This window comes from Pyrus communis, chromosome 15 (assembly GCF_041283825.1).
Source record: "Pyrus communis isolate YQ-2024b chromosome 15, ASM4128382v1, whole genome shotgun sequence".
NCBI classification, from domain to species: domain Eukaryota; kingdom Viridiplantae; phylum Streptophyta; class Magnoliopsida; order Rosales; family Rosaceae; genus Pyrus; species Pyrus communis.
This window is the reverse complement of record NC_142579.1, coordinates 9535720-9557008: the sequence shown is the minus strand read 5'-3', so window position 1 is coordinate 9557008 and position 21289 is coordinate 9535720. Positions and strand designations below refer to the sequence as shown.

The 21289-nt window shown below is 35.3% G+C and overlaps 2 protein-coding genes across 4 annotated transcripts; both read right to left on the bottom strand.

Annotated features, from left to right (window-relative positions):
- LOC137728939 (uncharacterized) lies at nt 1-1875 on the bottom strand. The gene is made up of 3 exons (XM_068467754.2): nt 1265-1875; nt 573-694; nt 1-389 (listed from the first exon to the last, which is right to left on the bottom strand). The coding sequence occupies exons 1-3, from the start codon at nt 1679-1681 to the stop codon at nt 239-241; spliced, it is 690 nt and encodes a 229-aa protein (XP_068323855.2). The 5' UTR covers nt 1682-1875; the 3' UTR covers nt 1-238.
- Nucleotides 1876-8672: 6797 nt separating this feature from the next.
- LOC137746807 (P-loop containing nucleoside triphosphate hydrolases superfamily protein) lies at nt 8673-20174 on the bottom strand. 3 transcript variants are annotated; one of them, XR_015956725.1, is made up of 17 exons: nt 19641-20174; nt 19358-19477; nt 18904-19083; nt 18474-18770; nt 18306-18397; nt 18023-18107; nt 17681-17863; nt 17258-17317; nt 16422-16501; nt 14509-14816; nt 14327-14418; nt 14100-14229; nt 10695-11818; nt 10312-10607; nt 9903-10073; nt 9500-9798; nt 8673-8921 (listed from the first exon to the last, which is right to left on the bottom strand). XR_015956725.1 is itself a non-coding variant. In XM_068486819.2 (16 exons), the coding sequence occupies exons 1-16, from the start codon at nt 19887-19889 to the stop codon at nt 9690-9692; spliced, it is 3576 nt and encodes a 1191-aa protein (XP_068342920.2). In that variant the 5' UTR covers nt 19890-20174; the 3' UTR covers nt 9368-9689. The 3 variants fall into 3 exon arrangements, 1 of the variants encoding a protein (XP_068342920.2); XR_015956726.1 differs by having other exon boundaries at nt 9500-9800; nt 9902-10073; nt 18306-18361; XM_068486819.2 differs by lacking the exon at nt 8673-8921 and having other exon boundaries at nt 9368-9798.
- Nucleotides 20175-21289: the final 1115 nt, after the last annotated feature.

Here is a 21289-nt window from a genome sequence, read left to right as displayed (position 1 = left end):
TCAAGTTGAAATCTAAAGTAAAAAGCTTTTAACAGAGATTGAATGCAAATGCACTTGATAAAGTCTCAGTACATCAACTCCTCTCACCTACTTAATAGTTAATACAGTAATACAGAAAGAAAGATGATCTAGTGAGTAAATAGTTAGATGGTGAAATTACAAAGTTAATCTATAATCTTAGTCACTTATTAGACACTAATCCTTAATCCTTTCTCATTAGAGGTGAAGAAGAACACACTTAAGCCAAGAGCCAGAAATCCTTCTGCCATCTGGTGTTGATAAGGTAGCCACTCACACCTTTGCTTTGCCTCCTCACTCCAATTGTCAAACACTCTGCATTGTTTATGCAATGCTCCACAAAATCCTCGGTGGAGCTGGTTCCAAACAAGCTGCATAATTAAATCACAATAAGCATCATTTAGCAAGCTATATAACTCGGCGATATCAAACAATGGTTTAGTTTGGTGCGGTTCGGTTTCACCCACGCCTTCAATAAAAACTTAGTTTGAGTAAAACCAATCCAAATCCTAGCAAATGCTTTTGCAAGAAGGGATTAGTGGAATAGGACCCACCAGCTGAAGAGGGGAGAGGGCTTCTTCTGACCAAGCACTAGCACTGAAACCTCAAGCTTCTTAACCTGGCTGTTCACTGTTGCCAGTCTTGGTCCTTGGATCACAAGAGCTTCCACTTCCACCTGAAAATTATTTTTTTCCCAAAAAATAATTAAATAAATAATAATAATAATATAAACACATGACTAAATAAATGTTAAGTGACAGAACAGAAATTATGTCCCCTCTATCTTTTTCTGGGAAAAAATAGGCAAAAGCAACTGAAAAGCCAATCACTCTTCCTTCTCGCACTGAAAAGAAAGAGAGTGACCCGTCACTGGTGAGAATTATTACCCTTCTCCCTCTAAAGAAGAGAAAAGACAAAAAGAAACAGTCAAAGATTAAAAAAAACAAACAAGCAAAGAAAAGGATGGAAAAGAATTACAAGGTTGGGGACCAGAAAATTGGGATCTATCAAACACAATGAAGACACTCTCAGCCTTTTCTAGTAGGATCTATCAAACAGAGCAAACGATTAAGAAAAGACAGGCCATTTATCTAAAGGGATCCCCGTTTTTGGGTAATTATGAGGACTAGTTGTAGAGTTTAATTCTTGTCAAACATCAACGATCTGAACCGTTTATTTTGTAAGTGTCAATTCAAAAATTAGCTGCCCATCTAAACTAGGAGAAGGAAGGAAGAGTGAAATGTACCTCAGGCTTGCAAGCCTTGCATAGGGAGCCAAGGGAGTTAGCCAGGGAAGGGGAGGAGGTAGAGGAAGAGTCATGGGAAGAAGGGATGATGTGGAGGAGAGTGAGCAAATCACCCTTGTTGGCAACATGACTGAGGGCCCACATCATGGCATGCTTGGAATGTGACGAGTCATCCACCACCACCATCACTCTCTTCCTCATTCCGAATCCTCCACCACCACCAACATTGTTGTTGCCATACATGTTTTGAAGCCCTTCCATTTGCTGAAAGCTTCCTCCTTTCCCCTCAGACAGCCCAACTCCGCCACTGAAACCACCGCAAGACTTGTTATTTCCAACACCACCCCACCTCATTGATTTTGATTTCCACGCCTCCCTTCCACTCAATTGCCTCAAAAATGCACTTGGTTTGGGCATTTTCTCTCACCCCTTTTGCCTAAATATGCCTAAAACTAAGTAACTGCGTAGAGAGAGTATGTGAGCTTTGTGGGGTTCGGTTGAGGGCTTCTTGGCTATTATAATGAGAAAATAAGAGGTGAGGAGAGAGAGTGTGATGAGAGAGGGGGCAATGGGGTAAAATCTGACGACGCAAAGACCTGATTTTTAAGTCTGGCTATATTTGACACTCATTTTTACTTTTTACATGTTTCTTTTAACTTACAATCTTCGAATTAAATGAATTGAATAAAAGAAATTTTAACGAAAAGTTTTCGGTACTGTTTATTTTAACGAAAAATCATATTTTTACATTAAAAAAAATCAATCATGGTACTGTTCACTTTACCATTTATTTTATCTTTATCGTTAAAACTCAAAGTTTTCAAACCATTTTTATTAATTTTCCTTTGAATAAAATCAATAGACAAAAATTAATAAGAGTGGTGAACAGTAAAATAAAGTGTGAAAAGTAAAAAGAATATTTGTATCCAAGAACGAATGGAAATAGGGACCAAGGTGATCCCAGTATTACCTGAGTATGGAAAATATACATGTAAAGGTTTTTTGAGAATCTTTCGAATGTTTAGTACAAATCTCTTATGTGGCTACCATGTTTGATGTAATACATTTTCAACATATCTCGACATATTGCATTGATAGAACAATCAATTTTGTCTATATTATTCATTAAATTGCTTCGGCATACAACAACTAGTGAATAAACTGAATTTTTTTTTTCCACACTTTATGATCTATTCTTATGTAAAAAATTTATATTTAACAGTAAGGTCCCAAGATTCAAATCTAAATATCTATTCCCGTTTTTTATCTTGTGCAGGATAAAGTGTCACGAGGAGGACTCGTTGGGGGTGATGACTTGACTCTGCATGGAGATGTAAAACAATCACCAAAGTTCTGTTTTCTTTTAGATATTTTGATGATGAAAGGCAGGATCTTTTGTACGACCTCTTAGAGATAAAATAATAATTCAGATTCTCCTCCCTATTTTTCTAATCTCTCATCATGATCTGTGTCTATGCTATTGGATGAAAGATGGGGAATGTAGTGGAGAGAAATTTGAACTTAGGTCTATATGCCTATGGGCTGTATCGAATTTGGCTAATTGCATGCATGCCAATGAAAGAGAGAAACTTAGTTGAAACATAGAGTATAACATTCCCTTAGCCTCTTTGGGTTCTGCTCGAAAGTAGTGGATAATTATGGTTTGCTATTAGTTACTTTTTTTTTTCAAAATACAAAAAAAAAAAATAATGAAAAGGATTTGAAAACTTTAAGTTTTAATAATAAGGATAAAATAAAGGCTAAAGTGAATAGTACTAGGTTTGATTTTTTAGTGTAAAAATATGATTTTTCGTTAAAGTGAACAGTACCGTAGGTTTTCGTTAAAACTTCCAAAAAAAAAAATCTATCCCTTGCTTAGATGTGGCAAAAGAGAAACGCAATAGGTTATGCACTGAAATGCGCTTAAGATTTTTTTTTCTCTTGTATTTGAGAGATACTCTATTGCAGCCAATACATAATTCAAGTGATACCCTGGCTCCAGTCAATTATTTGACATGTGTTTACAAAAGCTTATCAATCATCTAATAGATATTTGTCATGTAACGTCTCTAATTATATGAAAGTAGATCTCTCTACTTTAGATGAGGAGTAGATTTCGTTTGGAACTATTTTAAATATACTAACAGCAGATCCCTCATCATTTTTATAATTTTTATGTCAGTTCATGCTCAAGTTGCATACGATATACACTGGTGGTCCAACTTAAAGATAAACTTGCCCAGACCCTTCAATTGTTCTTGCAGCAACATTTATGTGCACCATTTTCTTGTGTTTGCTCTTTGTGTGGTCTTTCGTAGGTCTCGGCCTTCCTGGGTGATGTCTAAACAGTCTTCATATTTGGAATAGGTGGGTGTGACCTCGTAACTATTTTAATAAAAAGCAAGTAAATGTAACGAGTGGTTCACTGGACATATATAAGTTGTTATAACATAACCAATAAAACGAAAGTGTGTAATGTCAAGGACACAATATCTTTTAAAAATAATGACTTATATGGAATAGGGTCATAATCACTATGGCAACCCATTCAATAAAACAATCAATGACATTGTACATACTAGTAGATCGGTATATCACATGACGATGAATCCGTTCTATTGACGTTACTCTCCATTTTGAATGACTACATTGTACCACGGTAAGGCCAAACCATACAAGTAGTTTCTACTTATATTAGAAAAATGGGATAATATGTGGTCTCCCAAAATATTGTCTCCAGCAATTTTCAACGAAAATACTTGATTTCTTACATTACATACAAGAGTTTTCCTTTTGTCTTTATAAACCTTAATTAACAAAGACACTTCTTGTATGATTTATATTTTTAATGCATGAAGTAATTTTTCTTCTTTGTTTGGGTATGAAATTCATGAAGTAAATTTGGGTGGTCAAATTGTTGGATAATTTTTTTTAGTACAATGATATATTTTACACTAAGGAGGAGAAAGGAGTTTGGTTGAGCCTCACAACGGATACCTTAATCTGGTATCAAATTCACCATCTTCAAAATTTGCACATGAGACCTCTTACTTACCAGTGAAGAGAATACAACTAAATCATAGTATTGAGTGGTGTTGGATAAATTGTTTATTTTAAATGGCAATTATGTTTGTGAAGAATTATACAGTCAAGAGTTGATTTATGATTTTAAAAAAAAAAGAAATAGACTGCTAAATCCAAAATATTAATATTATTATTTGTGGATTTTTGAAATGTAACAAAATAGCATGACCAATAATCTCTTTTGCCCAATATTCCATTATCTGATGATATTTATAAATAAGGGAGCCTAAAATTTTATTTTCTTTTGTTCAACAAATTTTCTACATGATATTCATAAAAAAATTCTAACAAAGTAAAGACCGAGTGATATTAAATTAATTAGCTATTAGGTTTTGAATGATAGAAATAAGTGAGAAATTCTCTTTCCAACTCTCTCATTCCAGTTGTTGTTTTTCTCTCTATTACTTTGAAGGTAGCTGCTTCATTATTTTTCTTCTCAATATTAAAAGAAATTTTGAGGTTCGAACATAAACAAATTAAAAAATTCATGAAAAGGGTAAATTATTCATTCCACAATTGTATAGTCCATATCTACATATTGATAAAATGAAGAGTAATGATATCCACACACTCCTTTCAAATTTTGGTCGTCAGATCAAATTAATCGAAAAATATCAAAGAGCAGAAATTAAAAAAGAATAGATAAGAGGTAAAAATAGATGTACGAATAGCATCACGCTAAAATGAATTGGAAGTGTAATATGCATTTAAGTTCAATTTCTGCCCCTTCTCACATCTTTCACTTTCTGCACTGTTTCATTGAAATGGGAGGATTAAATTTATCTAACTCTGTCACATAAGCATCCCATTGAATGTGCTTAGATGAAAATAAATCTGCCACATTAACTATTGCATGGTAGGAAGCACCCTAATTGCCATATTTGCAAATTAAGTTATGCGTATAGGGAATTGACTTTTCTATCTGTGTTCATGGATCATCATCACCCATTCACCCTAACCCAGCATATGGTGGTAGATCAATTACACTCAATTTAGCAAAACGTTTATAACTCAGTTAGTTAAAAAGATTTACCTTTGCACGTAAAGTTTAAGAATTGGTTCTCTATTTTTACCATCGGTTGTATAACGAAATAATACAACATAACTTTACACAACTAGGAACTAGTTAGACCTTAGTCTTAATGTTTACTTGGTCATGGACATTGTCACCTGTGACCCACACACTATTGAGGCTGTTAAAAGGGGGTGAAAAAGTAGAGTTAAAACCATTTTTAAAAGAAATGTCAAAAATTCCACACAGACATATAACAATAATAAATAATGTATTATTTACTCTAACCGAGATATCAAAATTGACATAGAAAATAGAGCTAAGCTAACATAGATAAGGAGATGTCAAAATTTACGATGGGTCAAATAAGGTTTTTGCTCCAAAGGTATTTCACTTGTTTTACCTTAAATGTTAGCATATTTAAATATTATTTTATTATTTTTATTTTAAAAAAAACATAAACGAAGCAATAGCCGTATTAATTTCATCCATCTCACAAAGATACAAATATATATGTCACCGGACTTGAAGTACAAGTAAACCGAAGCCCACATGATTTTACAAACTTAGTCCATTAGAATCCTAATTGAATTCTCCTACACTAACACCTACCTAGAGAAATCTTAATTCTAAACTCCTTGTCATCAACGATCAAATTAGTGATGCGTGCACGTGTGATTTCTGAACCATTTTTGTTTAACAACTAGTTATAGCAACAAACTTTTCCTAAATTCTCAAGTACGGAATCTAAACAATCTTATTTATAATAAAAAATAAAATAAAAAAAATATCCGCATAAGCGACCGATCTTAGCAAACAATAAATTTGTGACCTCACTTGTGACCAAGACATTATTGGGAGTGTATGGTAAAAACTAGAGAGTTGCCCGTTGGCTTTATGAAACACAAGTGAAGAAGTAATGGTTGCTTGTTGTTTGGTTCAGGTTCAGGTTCAGGTTCGGTCGTCACTCGAGAGTCATCAGAGTTTGGCACATCCACACAGTGACTCGCTTGACATCAGAGTAAGACAGCCTATAATTATTATAATTAAATAATTTAGTTCAAGTGATTAAAGAAGAGATTTAAGGGATATGTCAGAATTTGGGACCCTCGTGAATTGGGTTTTTTGGGGTTCATCGAGTCAGAAGGCTGGTCCCTTTCAAATAATTGCTCCCGGGCAAATCGCTGACCCTTCAATCACCTCCCTTGAAGTTACCATTATAACCTTCTTCACTTCTTCATAGGATTTTTAATAGTACTTGGGGTATCTGATATTATGAATTTTTTAACCGTTAAATCTTAGTAAACAAAATATAAACACTAAAATTTAACAGTTAAATATAAACTAAAATTGGTGGTTTTGTTATTTAAAATTAATGAGAAGGTTTTAAGTTCAAAACACCATGTGTGCTTATTTACATTTAAATTTTTACAAATTTATTTTTATAACAGTATATATTTATAAAACGGAAAATGTTATTGGCATTCCAAAAATCTCATTTTACACTCCTCATAAGTGTATTTTTCTTTCTAAATATAGAAAGTTTGGAGTGTAAAATGAGAATTTTGGAGTGCCAATAACAATTCCCTATAAAATTTGGCTAAATGATCAAGAAGTTTAATTAGAAGCATTGATTTTTGTTGTTTAAAATTAACAAGAGGTCATAAGTTCGAAATGCTATGTACATGTTTATTTTTTTCAATTTTTACGAATTTTTGTTTGATTGTTAATTTATTTACTAGCTAGTAACGCATATACTAAATTTTTAGACCATATTTACAAATAATATTACGTGTCATTAAAATGTTTAATTTAATGTTCATTCATTACTTAAGGACTCGAAAACATTATTATTTTTTTAGTCTTATATTGACGAGGTTAGTAAATAAGAAAAAATATCTCACGATTTATACAAAAACACTTTAAAAGTTCAGATGAAAAACAAAACTCATAATTTATCTACTTGTAAACCCGAAGTTTTTTTGTTTCGTTCTCTCGATACAAAATAAATAAGTTATTCTGTGTTTCTAAATTATTGAGTTTGAAATATTTTTCTAAATATAATTTTATCGATATCTTACGTGTGAAAACAAATAATTTTTTTATATGAAGTGAGGGTACATTTTTTGACATCACTCCGAACCTCAAAAATCTCTGAACGACCCAGCTCGTGATTGTCATACTAGTTCAAATCTAGTGATATAAATAACATCTCGTATACATGGAACCTACTTAAGTCCTCACTAGAGACTATCAAACAATGTCATACATATAATTTAACTAAGAGTTTTGTTTACTGTACATGAATTGTCATGAGGACTCACATGGGAACTTGGGCTGCATGGTCAATAAGAAACGTTAACAAGTAAAACTGTACAAAGAGCCAGAAACCCTAAATAATAAAAAAGTAAAAGAAACAGCCAGTCGTTCGTTCCAGTGTCTTGGACGGAGTCTCTCAAAACTAGTAGAATACAGACGAATTAGCATTCAGCATCGGCCTCCTTGCATCTCGTGAAAAGTCTCTGTAAAATAGTATCACATAACGTAAAATCTAACATTCACGTTTGCTGCAAAAGCATCTCTCTGTACCGTACGTGTTTCTAAACCCTAGCTTGCTGTTGCTGCAGTTCATTTGTTTATGTTGGGTTTCATTTATGTACAATTGTGAATTTGGATTCGAGTTTCCTTAATTCTGTTAGTCTCTCATTTATAGATGAGAGCTTTACTTTGAATTTAGGCTTAGTAAAAAATTCAATTTTGTTGTCATTTAATTCATTGCTACTAAAATCGATATAGAAAAGTAATGATGAAGGTGGAAAAAATCACTCGTTTAATCTGTACCATAATTAAGGTTCTAAAAGACGCTAGTCGGACGGTAGATTTGAGCCTAGCCGCATAGGCAAATTTAAGTTAATTTATTATATATCGTTTAAAAATGTATGCTTATATTTAAAAACTCATAATTCCATTAGGATGCATAAATTGAAAAATAGAAGGACATAGATTATAAAGTATTAGACTATAACGTAAAATGAAAGTTATCTATTTTCTATCTAAGTGAGATTTACCATCTAGGTGGGTGCCTAGATGAGTCTAGACAGGCTAGGCGATTTTAGGCTCTCTTTCTTAATTTTCAAATTAATTGGGATAATGGTCAACCGCCTAGCACCTAGGCGAGGTCTAAGCAGAGCAAGACGGAAATTTTTAAAACAGTGAACATGACTATTCGTTCAATGACACATTGATTTCTTCATGTTCGAAGATGCCGAAATTCGAATCGTCCTCCCCACTAATACAAAACTAAAGTAAAACTAAAATAAAATTCGAGACTGCTGTCCTTCAGGGAATCATGAAAAGCGAGTTAGCTGGATTTACCATGAGAATACATCAATAAATAGGGGTTGAAAAGGGTAGCCACTATGCTAATTGAATCGTTTACCTCAATGTTCATCCATCATTGTTTGGTCAAATAACTACCTATCCTATTGAATAAAATTGAAAGCTTTCCTTCGTTGCACGAGAGTTGCTGGTTCCCCGTTTCCTCATCTTTGAGTGATGCACCTGCTTCATTGAGATTTTTCAACAGAATTAAAGGGAGGATGACACAATTTGGTTTACTATACATTAATATGCTTAGTTGAAAAAAAATGCCTTCAATGTCAAGAGTGACGCTTATCAATCGATAGGCCAAACTAACTTGAGAAATCCGCCTCCATGGACATTTACGACATGTTTAACGTCAAACTAACTTGCCTATAAACAAAAAAAAAGGTGAGATTCCAAGTTTGATGCTCCGAGATGATGAGTCTACTTAACTGTAGCCACAGACAAGGTAAAATTCCCCATAACCTCTCCAGGCTCGAAAGGGTGAACATCCGTAACTTGCCACCAGTTGTCTCCCTTTTTTCTTAAAAGAAAACGTGAAACTAACTTGCTAGCATGACCACATTTTTTGTTTCAAGTTTTGAGTACTAGAAATAAGATATAAAGTGCTACTGGACCTCTGATAAAAAAAATTGGGTATTCCTTTAAACATCTTTGCACCAAATGCTATCAAAGTTAAAATACAATCACTAAAATGCTTTACAATGGGTTAACTGAGAAGGAAATCATATTCCAAGGCAAAGGAGAATAATTACCTCTCCTGTGAAGGCAATGCTGGCTGACGTCGAAACAGGCTTAAAATAAATAGCAGTAGTCACTAAAATTTTACTCTAGTGAATGCCAGCCTTATTGAGCTGATGACTCCGTCTTGATTGAAACGGTAACTCACTATGTTAGTTTTACTTAATCTAAAGTTTCTATCTGATTAGCGACATTGCGTCCCAGTCAGTATGAAGAGGAGGTTTTCCCGTATGAGCCATACTGATCCAGCAACGATATATGTTCAGGAGATAACATCAGTGCACCCCTACTTAAGTAGTGCGGAGCAACCCTCCTGCGTTAGAAAATCATGTGGTTATGTTAAACTCCTGCACGGAAATTGACAATCATTGTTTTGAAAGGCTGCAACGAAGCCAATTTAACATTGAGAGTACATACCTCCTACTTCTGGTGGTCTTCTCAGCTCCTTCTGATAACCGAGAAGCTTCTGATCTTGAAATGTGGCGCAGAGAAGAAAGATACTCATGCTGTGCACCACCTCTCAAATTTGAGTACGTTCTTGAAGGTACAATTGACCGAATTACATCAAATACACGTGATTGGATTTCACTGCAGTGCAGAGATGAGTTAAAAGACAAATATTTGCAATCATTGCAATGAATGCACGCCCGTGTTACAGAAAAAATGGTCAGGAAACGTGAACATAGGTAAATTGAACAAATAAAAAGTTGAAACTATGAATTTAAAATTCATCCAAGAGGTGACAATTACAAGCATTTCAAGACAGCATTATGAATTTAAACAGTTTTCAGACATTTTTCCACACCAAGGAAGTTGAGCCAAATACCTTGTCGCATTTGGCAAGGATGTCTCTGAATTTCTTTCGGCAGATGAAGCCTTACTTGCTGTCATACCCTTCCCGATTAACTTACTGAATGCCATCGTACTGGCTGTGTTAGCCAGCATTTCCCCAGCCAAATCCACCCTCCCTACACAACCTTCTTTTGATCCTACAGAAGAAATGCATTTTGCATAGAAGCAAAACCCATGCTGCGCAATTGTGGACGCCAACAATAATCGCTCATCACACCAACTGTATGCATCTGACTCCTCCAAGGGGATCATTGATAGTTCCAAAGAATCCTGCAGAAATTACCAATTGCCATTATGAAATAAAGATATAATACAAATAATGGTCTAATATCCAACCCAAAAAGTATTGACACTAACATTCATCAATGATTGGCATTTAGAAAACATCATGTCAGTTTCTGAGATCAAATTGCTCATTCGATCAGCAAGCATGACAATCTGAGAGGCATTGGGTTGTTCGGATGCAATATACTGCCTAAGATCAATGCGGGAGCCACGAAGTTTGTCCCATGAATCTTGCACTAAATCTGTCACCGCTGAGGACTTTTGCCCCTGTATAAACTGCGAGCCCTTGCTAAAATCCATGCGGCTACACTCATCCATCAACTGATAAGCTCTTGCAACAGTCTCCGCATGTTCCTTTTGATTCTCAAACTCCTTGTGAGAATACTCTGCAATTGTAGCACAGCCACTTCCCCACTTAGCAGAGTTACCTTGTACGAATGTTTGTTTATTAAGATTGTTGGCTCCATGTAATTCATCGTCTAAAGATACTCTTTTCATGGCGTTGGCAAAATGGTCAGAAGACACTGTTTGAGAAGATAATTCTGGCATATTGTCAATTTCAGTTTCAGGAACAAAAGACGATTCCGGTACACATGATATATCAACTGAGTTGCAAGTCTCGCTTATGTGCACCCCATCTGCAAGTTCTGAACATTCACAAGGTCCATCTATATTAGCCGCTCCAAAAATAAGTAGCTCCTCAGACAATGGGTTAATACCAAGGACTTCATCGTTAGCGTTATCTGTAACCATAGGATATCCATTGGTCATAAACTCGTCTTCAGAATCAGACATTACAACAGCTTGCATATTCCGAACATGACGCCGACATGAGGAAAATGGGGTACCTAAATCGTTGGAAAACTCAGAAGCAGTATCAGTTTGAGCCGTATAGTGATAGCAGTCATGAACAGAGCCATTCCTGCTCAGCATTTCTACCTTCTTGGCCTCTAAACTTTCCATTCCATTACAAGGCATGTCCAAACTGTATTGCACTTCTATCTCGTGAAGATTTTCTTCAATTACGTCCATTGATCTTGGACTTTCTTCCATCATGTATAATGCCTTTGTTATCTCTTTCTCTACTACATCAGATAACTGAGAAGGTAAATCCCAGGGTAACATATTTGGCAGCATCAGATGGCCAGCCTCAACATCAAATAGCAGGGAACCATACCACTCTCGCATTTTGGTATCTGCAGAGACAAATCCAAGATTATTTTTTTCTCTACAGAATTCTCAAGGCATAAACTTTTATTGACAAAAAAATGAGGGTCGAATTGTGTGTATATGTATACCAATCTGTTGCAAAAGAAACTAGTGTCTAACTTATCATCTAAATAAACATTACTCAAGAAGGAAATTTCTATTGGCTTGAATAAATTATCAAAGCAATTGACAAGAAAAAAAAATGATAAAAGCAACGCACATTCATTGTTACAATTCATCCTCAGACAATCATTGTATACCTTACACATTTTGACATTACAACTAGATTACTAAACATCTAAATAAATTAGAGGTGGTCAGCCTAAAACCGGTGCATCATAATTTCTCATAAATAATCCTTTTCTCGCTCACTGCTTAAAAGATCCAAACTGTGAATACACGACGGCATCACCACCATCGTTGGACCTTTCTTCTCTCCCTCCCCCTCTGTGAATCACAGAGACCAAGTCGGCGAGTTCTACTATTCTCGACTAAGTGAGGCTCGAAATACCATCACTCATTCTTCCCACTCCTGTCTCACAGCCCATCTTCCTAGCTAGGGAAATCAGTTTCCTATCCTCAACACTAACTCCACCAACACAATTTTAAACAAATCATCTTCAAACCTGACTAGTCCATAGACATCAATAACCTTTTATCAGAATAGAAACCCACCTCCACTAAAATGAAAAACGATTGTGTCATCCGCAAATTATAAATGAGACAGCACTCCCCTTGCCCACTACAAGGCTGTCAACAATGTTGCACTGTCTCTCACTACCAAATCTACTCAAAACATGAAAGTAAGGTGGAGAAAAAAATGGGAAAGCAGGTTCCTCGGTCCAAGCCTCTAGTATGAAATCTCCCACATTACCTCCTACTAATTATTACTGAAAATTAACTGTCCTTGATCCCCCAATAATGCACCATATTTATCTCCTTTGAGAACATGATCAAGGAAACCCCAATCATCATGGTTGTATGATTTTTCAAAGCCAATCAATCACTTTTTTTTTTTCCAATAGAAAGCAAATCACGAATTTGTCAATACTTTGAAAAGAGGACACCGATGCTATCAGTAGGACTAGGGGTGAATCCTCTTTTTCCTCCATAAATAATGCTCTTGGTCTAACTCTGCAATTTAGATATCATCTGTAAAATAAACTCGAGTGAAGTACTAAAAATGTGAATTCATATGCCTAGGCATGGGCAACGGTTATAGCAGGCGGGTAACCACGGTTATTTACCCATAACCGTTTATGTTCATACCCGCATAACCGTTTACCTGTTGGGTAATTGCATAAACGGTTATACCCATAACCATAACCGTTTATAAACGGTTATCCATACCCATAATCGTGTACCCATTTAACCATAACCATGTACCCATTTAACCATAACCATTTACCCATTTACCCGTTTACTAGTTTTTGAACCCGTTTATCCTTTTTTTACCCATTTACCCCTTTTTTCACCCGTCTACATGTTTTTTTTAACTTGAAAATTACATAAGAAAAATTTTCCGAAACTAAACACTTTCAAACACATTCAATGACAAACTATCATCGACTCGTTATAACCGCAGGTAATACCTATATAACCATATAACCTAACAGTAAATGTTTTGATGTATTAAAAGCCATATAAAAAAAAACTCACCGACTGAATTAAAAGCCCAACTAACAGTAAATATTTTTAATTTTTTTTTTTTTTTTTTTCGGTGTATGTGTGTGTCTGTGTGTCTGTGTTTTCAAAGTCCCTGAGTAATTGTAGGTTCTGTCAGGGCTAAATTTGGAAAAAAAACATTTACACTATCAAGTCCTTTTTTTTTATTTTATTTCGAACACTTGCGATAATTTTTTTTTTTTAATTTTTACATATATTAAGTTAAATGGGTAAATGGATACCTGTATAACCGTGGGTAATACCCATAACCGATGGATACCCGTTATAACCGTGGATAATACCCATAACCGCCCATTTAAATTTCACAGATAAACAGTTATACCCATAATCGTTTATTTGTCTAAATGGTTACCCATAACCGTAACCGTGAATTTTAAAGGGGCGGGTAACCGCGGTTACCCAAACCTATGAGTATTTTGCCCATCCCTACATATGCCCGGACATTGATTGGGATGAAACCTTCCCATTGCAGATTATGTGAAATACCACAGGTATTGTGACTTGATCAACAAAAGTTGCACAAAACCTTAACAGAATAATGTGGAAAATATAGATCTAACTACAACTAAATGTAAGCCTAACCTTTTCTAAATCTTCCACCCTGGCACCAGAACTGAAGATGCATAAAGATCTTCCGAATATCTCCCCGGCAACACTCAATAAGCCGCTCAAGCAGCAAAGGTTGTATGTTGGCTCTCTCCAAAGCAGAAACCTGCATATTGACATCAAAATGAGTTTAGAAACATATAGATTTCAAGTGACCCCTAAGGGAAATTTGAATCAGAAAATGATGCACTAGAACATCATACCATATATGCAAGAGAATGCAGCTCCTTTTGTGATGGCAACGTGAAACGCACTTGTAATCTGTCAAAACTGTCTGGCAGGACAGGATTGTCACCTAGAATTTAACACAATCATTATAAGGTTGTGCACATTTCAAAACACAAAAGTTCAAGAGTGCAACTATTTCAACCAGTAAACCTCTTACTATTGCTGGTCAGTATTATGGGCCCCTTGGCTGTTTTAGCTATCTGCTGAACTGCTGCAATGAAACCACGATCTTCAAGAAAAGTGATGTCCACATCGTCAAAAAGTATAAGATGTTTAACTTCGCTATAATCCTCCTTAGAGACAGATTTTACAGACGCTTCAGTTGCCTCATGAGAATCTTCATCTGATACGGCTATCAATTCAATAACATCATCATCCATCTCATGGTCAGTCATACCATTTGCATCAACAAACGGGGATTTCACTGTAGACTTGTTCTGTGAACCCTCAGGATTTGCCACTGATCTGAAGGAAATAGTATATTTGATAAACAAAGGAAGAAAAAAAAAAAAAAAAATTTATGTTTAAATCAGTCACCAATAATGATAAAGGCCAAAACTCAAGGTGAGAAATTGCCAACAGCAGGCAGTCTCTTATTAAAAGAACAGCTTTTTGAGTCTGACAAAATATATTTAAAATAACTTTACATTCTAGCGAGACATAGAAGTGTCAAAAAGACAGAATTTAATTTATGAAATATGAAAGGCCCAACCACTGACAAGGCATTGTAAATGCATCAATCCAAATTCATCTGCGTTAAAATCATATCTTATAACATAACTTATGATCCCAGGGCAGTCTTTTTAACTATAAAGGTGATAACAATTCAGTTATCATCATCATCATCAGCGCTTTCTATTTTTCTGTTGATAAGAAACAGACTTTTCCCAGATGAAGGGGAAAGAGTATAATGGTGATATACGTCATCATCACTTCCAGCTGTGAATTTCAAACATCTTAAAATTCCCCTCCAAGTGGAATTGCTATTTCACAAATCAAATTATCATGAAGTGATGCTTTGGTCAATATTCTAAACTCTAAAAATTCAGTTGTGGGGTGAAACTTAGTTAGGAGCGCATATGTAAGAATCTTTAAACAAAACCGAAAAATCCAAGTGACAAAAATGCCTTAGAGATCATTGGTCACCACCAAAGAGAACAAAGAAAGGAATTTGGCCACTCTTATATTACATACAGATACAGTAGATAAATATTAATTTCTGGGCATTAGTATCTTTGGAATTGGAATTTGGAAGCTCAACATTTCTATATAAGTCATCAAGGACAACTAGAGAAGCATACACTTCTTATATCAATGACCTAATATAAGCAGCAACAAATATTTTATTTCTCTTACCAATTTGACTCAGAATCATTAAAACTTGAGGACAGCTGATGCTTCAGTATAAACGGTTGAGAATATCGCGTTTAAGAATGGGAAAAACAAAATAACCAAGACAAATAACACTGAGAATTAACGTGGTTCGGCTGCATGTGCCTACGTCCACGGGCAGCAACAACGATCTTTCACTATATCAATAATGAGTACAACTAATAATCTTGCCAAGTCTCTAGAATTAAGACTTGACAAAAAAACTTGAAATAACAAGAACAAGAAATACACTCTCTTTTCTTTTCTCTCACACACTTTACAATATTCTCTCACTCTAATCCCTTGAGTGGTATACAATTTTTTGTTTTTCTCCCTAAATTCAAAACTAGTACAATAGCCCCTTTATATAGACATAATAAAGGTCTTCTTCAATAAGGATTGTTAATCCTAATTGGAATCTAGTTATGAATCTTTCTCCAATTGAGAAACTAACTCCAATTGGGTAAACAACTCCAATTAGGAAAACCACTCCAATTGGGAAAACCACTAAATCTTCCAAGTCTATAATTCCCAATAGACTTAGGACAACTCATCATGGGCTGGAAAACCCCAACATAAACTTCCTCCAGCATAAGAGACTTAGAAATCGAGGGAGTACATGCTTCAATTAAAGGCAATCATCCAGCTCAAGAACATGAAAACAAAAGCAAACTCAAATGTAAAGATAAACAGGCAAACCTTCTAAAATTGTGAGATTTCAAAGCCTCTCCAAACCTCTGTTTTACAAGAGCCCCACTCCGACATTCTGATGCACTGAGCTGGTAAGACAACATATCAGAAAATCAACTCTGATGTCAATACTATTAAAATCCAAAAGGGATAGTGAGAAATTACACAAAACACCAGTTTTAGTTTCTTGGATCAAGTTCCACATAATGATGAGGCTAACTCCATTGTTTGAACAGGAAGCTAAACCTTAACTTCACCATATACTGATCCAACCACAAGCATCTTTGTTAAATGTTCCAACAACCGAGCGCAATCACCTTGATGTGTTTCCTAAATTTAGAGATGCTTCGTTTATTATAAGGAAAGAGAAATGAGGTACACAGAAACCATTAAGGACGTCTTCATCTCTCAGTCCAAAATTCTGTCATAAGTTGACTTATCCAGTGATCGAAAATTAACAGTTTGATGCGAATCTTACTCTTAATTCTGGATCTCAAGAACCATAATTTAGCATTGCATGGTCCATGGTCCAACATGAAAGTGATATCTAGGAGGTGATAAGAACCAATGAAGGCTTTAAATTTGTAAAAGGTGGTCAGCAGTTAGATGGACAGTGGCAGAATTTGCAATATCTTGTTGCTTTCCTTTTATTAGTACAATGGATATCACACTACAACTATTTTTTATTTTTCTATTTCTCTTTTAAACAGCATGCTTATTTTACAAATTAAAACAAAAATTGGTCTAATCAATAGTTAAAAACACGTCATGTTATGAAAATGAATAATAGTTTGTTAATGGAGAACTGCAATATGTTCACCACAAGCATATTTTAATCTCATTACCTCCAAAACCTTAAAACCTTGCTCTTGGGCACAAGCATAAATAGCTGCAGATTTTCCACTCTGCAAGATGAGAAAACTACACTTAGCGCCAAAAATGAACCAAAAGCATCATCATAGAATTTGTCTTTTTGTGTACGTAATGATTTTTGCAACGGTAGCAAACAGCCTCATGGATAAAAATTATTAAATATTGAGGATAGAAATAAACTAGGATCAGAACTAAAGATGCTAGCCCCCAAAACAATAGTACTACAAGGATTGACAAATAAGATGGCATCCTCTTAGTCTTAAACACAAGTAAAGATAAGATTAATTAATTTAAGGCCCCGTAACGATTCGATATTCTCTGGCACAAAATTATGAAACAAGAATGAGGTGACAAAATTCAAGGAGATCAACTAGATAAAATAAATTTGTATATACCCCAGTTGGCCCTGTAACTAAGAGAACATTATTCTTCTTCATGCTTGCCTCTTCATCTTCACCTTCTAAATCAGAGTCACTTTGAGAACACCTAGTGAGATCTTTGTTGGCTCGAAAATCTCTTTCATACCAAAGACGAAGCCACTCGCTCAAAAAATTCACAGATTCATGGTTACCACATACCTGCAGGATTATGCCATCAGAAGATCATAAGTTTAGGAGTGATAAATTAGGAAATTGAAGGGGAAAGGGAATTTTATGTGCACTTAGGAAAAAAGTCTGACACAAGAAACTATAAAACGCACAACTTTGGTATCAATAAGATATGGATCCCTATCTTACATCAATAGCCTTCATTGGCCGGTACTTATATGTCCATAAGCTATTTGTGGGCTGATTACCACAACTGGAATAGTTTGACATCAACCTGCAAGTAATGAACCAATAGAGTGAACAATATCTCATCATATATTGGTAGGTTAGTTTAAACCGAGGGCAACACACAAGTTTGTAATTGATAAGAAACCATTATATAATTGTGTTACAATTTGACTTAAAAATTTGACCACAAAGTTCTTAGTTCACCATACAAATTCCCAGACAATGCACATAAAAAATCTTCAACCTTTCCTCGAGAATTTTCTGCTGCTCGATATCTGACTTCTTTATATAAGTGGTATGCTGAGAAAGCAAACCAACCTTAAGCATCTCATTATCCTGACAAAAGAAAGAGCAAATGGATTTGGAAAAGAGTTTCTTTAAAAATTACTCGGATAAGTGCTGAAATATGCACCTCTGCTTCTGTTGACTGCTGATAGTGCATCAACTGCTCATCGACTAAGAAGCCAGGGACTGTTGGTGATATATCATGAGCGAATTCTTGTTGAATACAATGCTGATCTAAGGATACCACATTCTGAAAAGTCGATAATTTGCAGGGTCGGAAAACAATGGGAAGCTTGTCAAAATTTAAGCACTCGACAGAGCGTTCAAAAATTGATGAGGACGCGCATTCCATGTCTGGACCACTTTTCATAAACGTGTCCTCACAAAATGTCCAGTTTCTCCAATCAAGGAACACAGCATCATCCTGAATAGTAGAATTTAACATTCATCTTAGGCAAGAAAACTGGCCACAAACATTAAATTTCAAGAACAGCTAATGTGATAGCTACACAATATTGATATACATTCTGCACATTGCTAAACCAAAAGAACCATACCTGAGTCCTTTCAAACACATGAATCGGACCACTAGTGATCTCTTTATCCTTCCTCCCAACGTAGCTCAAATCAACATCAACTTCAGTTGCCTCTCGCTTTCTTTTTCCAGCTTTACAAATTGAGAAAAATGGATGTATTTGCTTTCCAGAAAACATTCCTGAAAATATCCGTGACGTTTCCTGATCAAGCATAAACAGAAGACACTTAGAACAACAAACCAAAGACCAAAGCTTCCACAAAAACAATGCTAAATAACCCAATTTCCAATCTAATAGTCCAACCAATACAACAGAGAGAAAAAAAAAATCAAATTAAAGAATAAGTTGGGGTTATATACTGATATGGGTTGAGATGAATAGAGCAGAATGCAATACCAAAGAGCGTTATAGCAGAAACACCGGTACATATAAGACAACTCAATAAGAAAATAAGACGAAAAACAGATTTATTGACCTCAGCTTTCAATCTAGCCTCTAGCCTCAAATCAGTGACGACTCGAGGCGCATCTTCACTCTCCACTTCAGTTCCATTAATCTTCTTCTTCGGCGTACTATTCGTGGATCGCTTACCGTCCTAAATTCAAAAACAATAACAACAACAATTTAATTCAACAAAAAAAAAAAAAAAAAAAAAAAAAAAAAAACACTAATTTCATATTCAATCAAGCCAATCACAAATGTACAATCAGAATTGAAACAAAGCTCATCAATTACCCAAAAAAATCCACAAAATTCACCTTCTTCGGGGCTTTAATGGGAGGCGTCTTCTTTCCCCTTGACTTCCTCTTCGTTTTACTTTGACTCCCACAGAAGTCCTCGTCGTCGCCGCAGTCGTCGTCACCAGCATTACCTCTCGTGGCCTTCAGATCGCCGTTTACCTCGAGCTGTTGCTGGGGTTTGAGAGGGAACAATGTGGTCTGGACCAGTTTCCGGCGAACTTGCCGTTTAGGCGTCGTCGGCGACTCGTTCTGAGCTGAATCGGCCATGGATTGGATTGGGAATTGGGAATTGGGGGAATTGGGGGATTTGGGATTGGGTGGTGGAATTGAAATAGGGGGTTTTGTAGGGATTTTAGGGATTTGGGGAGAAAGACTGGTAGAGTTTGAGTGTGTAACGGAAACGTGATCTTACAGAGAAAAAAAAGGGGTAAAAAAGAGAGGATAATTGTGGGGGGAACGAGGACGTACTTCCCGCCTTTGCGGGAGGGAAATTCGTTTTGGCTTTTAGATATTTGATGTTTATGTTAATTCAAATTACGCATTAAATTGTTGGGGACCTGATGATGTGCTGTTTGTGTTGACAGAAATGTATGAACGCGCAATAATGAATTTGTCACTTTTTCATATTCGTTTAAAGATTTACGTTGTAAATTTTTGGCTCAAGTATTTGTTCATCAAGTTATGTTTGTAAAAGTTACTTTAATGTAAATGCATCATGGTGATCAAAGATATTTGCATATGATTTGACACTCTTTCATATTGTGTAAAATTTGAATGAGATACGGATAATAGAAGAATCAAATTGCGTTGTAACTACAATTAAGGTTCAAAAGAGTATTATAATTATTTTACAAATATTTCTTTATGATCTGAGTAGTCATAACATGTTGGTAGGTGTCACTCAAGACTTGTGAAATAAATAAATTTATTAATTAATTTTACTACCACCTTTAGTTAACCTAAGAGGTCACATACCATAATAGTATTAACGACATTACATGAATGATGATAAGATTTAATTAATTGTTAGGGGTGCTTATAAATACCACTAGGAGCATTCTTGGCGTCAAAACTCTAAGGGGTGCGGTTAGGGGTGCTTATAAATACCTAATGTTTGTTCTTTCTCATCTTTATATATAAAGCTAAGGGCCCAATGAACAGTGTTTTTTGGTGTCACAAGCTTCACACAAAAATAATTAGACAAAAATGCCTCTCAAACAAAAAACTTCAAAAGCAATCCAACATAATGCATCAAATGTAGCAGGGGTATTTTCATCATTTTAATAGTGGTTTTTTTAATAATTAATTCTTTTGTACAGTGAAAAGCATCATCATTCGCCAACCTTTACATCCTTTGGAACATGGAGTGTAGTGGGATTCCCGGCCTCAATCATCTCATCCATTCCTACAAAAGGAGAGCCCATTTTCAGAACAAGCAGGTTCTAGCCAAAGCTGAACTTCTACGTATTCGAAAGAACAAAGGCAAATATTCAGCTCCATTCCATATCCAGTTAAATCATAAACACTTGTATTTTATTCTCTAAGAAATGAAGCCTGCGTGCACCACTGTTTTTCTTGTCAATCGTCAGTAGATGAAATTGTAAGTTGGTTTCCAATTTGAAATAAATTTTTTTTTCAAATATATCTGCATCATTAATTTTAATTCA

What these genes read in the sequence shown, in the direction of transcription:
- LOC137728939 (XM_068467754.2), bottom strand. Translation starts at nt 1,681, where the DNA reads ATGCCCAAACCAAGTGCATTTTTGAGGCAATTGAGTGGAAGGGAGGCG. An exon ending in GCAAGGCTTGCAAGCCTGAG is followed by an intron (nt 695 to 1,264) that starts GTACATTTCACT and finishes AATAATTTTCAG; the next exon opens with GTGGAAGTGGAAGCTCTTGT. An exon ending in CCCTCTCCCCTCTTCAGCTG is followed by an intron (nt 390 to 572) that starts GTGGGTCCTATT and finishes TTAATTATGCAG; the next exon opens with CTTGTTTGGAACCAGCTCCA.
- LOC137746807 (XM_068486819.2), bottom strand. Translation starts at nt 19,889, where the DNA reads ATGGCCGATTCAGCTCAGAACGAGTCGCCGACGACGCCTAAACGGCAA. An exon ending in AAATCTCACAATTTTAGAAG is followed by an intron (nt 14,817 to 16,421) that starts GTTTGCCTGTTT and finishes TATTTCCTTCAG; the next exon opens with ATCAGTGGCAAATCCTGAGG. An exon ending in GGGTGGAAGATTTAGAAAAG is followed by an intron (nt 11,819 to 14,099) that starts GTTAGGCTTACA and finishes TTGTCTCTGCAG; the next exon opens with ATACCAAAATGCGAGAGTGG.